A 5,246-nucleotide genomic window follows, 5' to 3' on the forward strand; every position below is an offset into this window, starting at 1 on the left:
TTCCTTTGAAAGTGTCCCTTTTGATTGCAAGCACAACAAATAGCTTCACTTCGGTCCTTCGATGGATAGCGCTTCTTTGACTTCTTCCTACCATTCTTCTCACCACTACGATCAATATTCCTACCCCGGTTTTCGGCACTTAACAAGGATCCGGATGACGATTCCCCCGAGTTTCTCCCACGAGTGTCTTCACCGAGAATCAAATTCCTAATACCTTCAAACGCTAGCTTAGTAGTTCCCGTAGAGCTACTAACCGCGGTAACCGTACCCGACCAACTCTCCGATAATGATGAAAGCAAGATTAGTGCTTTTAGTTCATCATCAAACTTGAGATCTACCGATTCAAGCCTTGATATAATATTGTTGAATTCATTGATGTGATCCATTGCACTCGAACCTTCCCCCATTTTCGTATTAAACAATTTTCGCATAAGAAAAACCTTATTCGTCGCCGTAGGTTTTTCATACATGTTAGAGAGAGCCTTCAAAATGCAAACGTTGTTTTCTCGTCCACAACGTTATATGCAACGTTCTTGGCGAGAGAGAGAGAGACGGATCACACCCAAAGCTTGGCGATCCAAAAGAGACCAATCGACATCATCCATGCCTTCGGGTTTGACCTCTAACAAGGGTTGATGTAGCTTCTTTTTATACAAGTAATCTTCGATTTGCATCTTCCAAAAGCCGAAGTCTTTTCCATCAAACCTATCGATTCTAAATTTTCCGTTTTCCGCCATCTTCCCAATTCAAAAACCTTGAGCTCTAGATATCAATTGTTAGGATTATTGAACCCAACAATAAGAGTGATTTGCAGAAATCACCCACCCACAATAGACAAACGAAGAAAAATATAAAAAAACCAAAAACGCGAAGATTTAACGTGGTTATATGTAATCAACAGATTGATTACTTTAATCCACGGACCAAACTAGAGAGATTTTATTGATAATTTTCGTGATACATTGTATGGGTTACATTAAGGTGCTTAAATAGGCAAAACTCAACAAGGAAACAACTTAACGAGCAAGAAAAACTCGTTTCTAGAATTTTCTCCCGTCAGGACCCACTTCGCGACCACGATAGAAAAGTTGTGGTCGCAAGTTTTGACTTCCAAGCTAACTGTCTTCTGATGAGCTTTTCGCGACCATAGCTCACTTTTATCCTGTCGCGAAAGGAACTTTGTGAGCGCTTGGTGACCGCGAGTCACCCTCCTATGGTCGCAAGAATAAAAAATCAGTAAATTCTTCTTTTTTGTTTCACTCTTCTTCACCACTCCAACAGAAAACATTAAATTAAAAACGAGACTAGTAAATCGAACCCGGAAACAACTCAATTGCCGGTGATGTGGTTCCAGGATACGTCTCTGGCGGTGCTCCCGTAGTTTAAGTGGCGGTCTCCGGCGATGTAGGTTGCGAACCGACTACAGTGCCATATTTGAGAAAAATTAGAATTTTGAAAATTAGAAAGTTTGGGCCCTAATTTGGATTGTACAATTTTATTTATTTTATTTAGGATTTATTTATCGTCATGATTGTTAGTTGAAAATTTCGATAATGAATGTTGGAATACTTACCAAGGGGAGCACCTTTGTTAGAATGTGGAAACAAACGTGTCACAAAATCAAATTAACTTATTTTATCAAAAATTAACATTCATCGTATGTAAATTATAACATCTCCCTGATAATTATTTGTTGATGGTAGAATGTTGATATATTTTAACATATATCATAAAAAATAATCGATGTTGATATTATGTGAACTTGTATTATATATTCATTGATGTGGATATAAACATTCAGGTTGAAAAATAATGTGAACATGATGAAAGGAATTTTAAGGGTATAAAAACATTCAGGTTGAAAAATAATGTAAAAACTGTTTATATTCGTTATTCTTATTTATTTATAGAAAAAAAAAAATTATTTGAGAAAATTCAAGAAAAAATATTGGACAGTTGAATTGAGAACGAGGAAGTATTATTTTATTTTAGAATAAATTTGCTAAGTACATGAAATTACATAATATTAATTTGGATCTTTTTTCTGCAAAAATATTGATATTTTTTTTGGGCTAAAAAAACGATAACATTAGAACGAACTGAAGACGAAACAATACAACCCATTATAAAAGAATCTTTCATTGAGTCCTAGTCCAACTAAACTAACCATATCAAACGGCTCACTAACAGAGTTGACAAATCAATTTTATCTATTAAACAAAGTAAGACTTGCCGAAAACTAAAATAACGGGCTACACTATCAAAGAAACAATATAAAAAACATCGGGTACCCGCCAGAAAATTACTGGAATAGCAGTCGGAAAACAAATCCGAACACCAACATGACAACCAGCGACGATCTGGCAAAAAATACCGATCGAAAAGAACCATCGAACATCGCCAACAGCCAGTTATCGTAAACGAAGACCACCCGCACATAACGGCGATAGGATAAGAGCCCACACCAAAAAATCCACACCTTATTGGCAAAACAAAATTCAAAAGAACTCGTCGCTCAGAGAACCCACACCAAAAATCTTGTTAGCTCATAACATAGGAATATCTTAATTAACTCAAGGTAACAGAGTAAGGAAATGGGCAAGGAGGATCATTCACTTCAACAACTCCTTCAAGCATTTGAATAACTGTCCTCATTGTTGGTCTCAAAGATGAGTTTTCTTGTACACACCAAATACCCACCATTAAAAACTTCCTTACTTTCTTAATATCATCTAATGCCTCCAAATCATCACAAACAAACAAATCCAATCTCCTTTCTTGATAACAATCCCATGCCCAATCAGTCAAAATCACTCCATATTCATCACCATTATCATTCTCCTTCACACTCTTTCGACACGAAATAATCTCTAACAACAACACCCCAAAGCTATAAACATCAACCTTCACGGTTATAGGCGCGTTCCTAAACCATTCGGGAGCTACATAACCTTTCGTTCCTCTAATTCCAGTATTCGTTCGACTTTGATTCATCAACAAAAGTTTCGCCAACCCAAAATCGGAAATACGACCGTTATAATCCTCGTCTAGAAGTATGTTTTGTGGCTTTATGTCACAATGGATAATTTGTGTACTACACTCTTCGTGTAGGTACGAAAGTCCCTTAGCGACCCCCAACGCTATATTGCACCGAGTAGTCCAACCAGGTCTCCTGTCTCCGAATATAAAACTCGCAAGAGTTCCATTAATCATATACTCGTAAACCAGTAACCGATTGTTGCCATCGTCACAAAATCCAAGCAGTCGAACCAGATTTTTATGATGAGTCCTTCCGATAGCGTTAACCTCGGTTCGAAATTCCTTATCACCATCCTGAACCATTCGATCCAGTTTCTTAACTGCCACAGTATTTGTCCCGATTACGCCTTTATACACAACTCCGAATGCTCCTCTCCCTAATTCGTCCCTGAACCCGTTAGTAGCGTTAACAAGTTGTTTATATCTAAAACGAATGAGATTCGTTTCAACAGCGTTGATAGCTTGATCCAGTTTTTCGACGTTTCTCTGGTAGATTAAGAACATACCAAGGCAGATTACTAACATCAGTACAATGTTAACGAACACTGAGGTACCAAACAGAGCAGATCCCACAATAATCAAAGTTTGCCGATCATTCTTCTTTCCCGAAACTTGACTCGGGCCGCCAGGTGGCAGATCACTTTTTAGGACTTTAACGAAAGCCTTTACACCAAGTGACGAGTCAACCTTTCCGTTAGACAATGGAAGCTTTTTCTTCCAACATTTGTTGCCTCGGTAAACTGCAACCGCACATAAACAATCTGTCAAGCATGAACTTTTGCACTCTGTTTCGCTAGTCGGGTTCATGATGACATAATCAGCAAACGGCCAATCAATATCCGTTAACTCAACGAAATCCAAATTGTTGAACTCAACCTCGTTACAATTTGGAACGTAATACGACTTGCAATCACCATACGAATCATTAGGATCAAGCAACGAAAATCCTCTCGGACACTCACAAGTTGGTCGATTGTTAGGACCAAGTCTGCAAACATTGTTGAACCCACAAGCCCCACTACCTGCAGAAACAGGATCGCGAAAACTAAGACATATGTTTTCGGGATATGACCATACAGTTGCCCAACTCGTATTTTGACCCGAAACTTTAGGGTGATAATATTGGGTCAAAACACCATCAAAATCTAATGTGGCTCTATGATAATAATCCCCAAATGGTAGCTCTTGATTTGGAGTAAGATCAGCTCTTTTACCATTTCTTCTTAAAATATACATATATCCCACCGAATCAAATATTAGTTTCTGCCCCGAATTCGTCTGATTAACAGGATCATCAGTTTTGGTCGCAAAGTAAGCAGCATAAGCATAACCAGACGCAATATCTCGAGTATTAAGAATTAAATTTCCGTCTTGAAGAAAACGAAGCTGAAATCTTCCCCTCGAGAAATTTTTCGTACTAAATTTCGAATACATCACCCCGCCTAAATCCATAATTTGAGTAGGCAACATGGTATCGGTTGGAAAATCGAAACTTTGCCATATGTTGCTAGAATCGGTACCGATAATTACAAAGTTACCTGTATCGTTCATAACAGCGTACGAAATATTTGAGGCGATCCCAGAAGACCAAACTTCTCTTCCTTGAAGATCAGTTAGTACTAGGCCACGCTCGTTAGTTAACTCGACTTTCGATCCTCTAGGGACCGTATGACCTCCTTCGGGATACCATACGATAGTTTTTTCGGGTATATTGTTGTACCATATAGATAACATGAAGGTATCGTTATCTTGAAATCTTTGGAACCCGAATGCGAAATCTGCAGAAGGTGAGAGCCATGGTGTGGCATCATCTGTAGCTATAAGGTATGAACCAACTAATATAGAAACATTAGTTTGTTGAGCTATGACTAAAATTGGTACTAAAATGGTAGTAGATAAAATTACACATGAGAATCTTTTCATTGTAAACTGTTAGATGATAGTAAGTAAACAGTAGGACTTCAAGAATATATTGATTTGATTTGATTAGGATACTAAGTCAAATCTGGAGAATTCTACTTAAATTCAGCAACCACAAGCCACTAATTACGGATTAATCAATAATTATCCAATCATATTGTGCCATGTAAATACCGTAATAAGCTAGTAATAACTAATAAATAACTGTCAACATCGAATACCAAACATCCATGATCATCAGGTAATTGTAGCAAACTTGGATAATTTCTTACTTTTCAAACATATTT

At 37.6% G+C, this 5,246-nt stretch overlaps 1 protein-coding gene across 1 annotated transcript; it reads right to left on the reverse strand.

The window, feature by feature from the left end:
• Window positions 1-2,122: 2,122 nt before the first annotated feature.
• Window positions 2,123-4,962, reverse strand: LOC139844017 (G-type lectin S-receptor-like serine/threonine-protein kinase LECRK3). The gene has a single exon (XM_071834212.1). It carries the CDS (start codon window positions 4,960-4,962, stop codon window positions 2,569-2,571), a length of 2,394 nt encoding a protein of 797 aa, XP_071690313.1. The 3' UTR covers window positions 2,123-2,568.
• Between the last annotated feature and the right edge of the window lie 284 nt (window positions 4,963-5,246).

Source organism: Rutidosis leptorrhynchoides, chromosome 4 (assembly GCF_046630445.1).
Source record: "Rutidosis leptorrhynchoides isolate AG116_Rl617_1_P2 chromosome 4, CSIRO_AGI_Rlap_v1, whole genome shotgun sequence".
NCBI lineage: Eukaryota > Viridiplantae > Streptophyta > Magnoliopsida > Asterales > Asteraceae > Rutidosis > Rutidosis leptorrhynchoides.

Bases quoted from the DNA above. Each gene is read 5' to 3' on its own strand.
- LOC139844017 (XM_071834212.1), bottom strand. From the start codon at position 4,962: ATGAAAAGATTCTCATGTGTAATTTTATCTACTACCATTTTAGTACCA.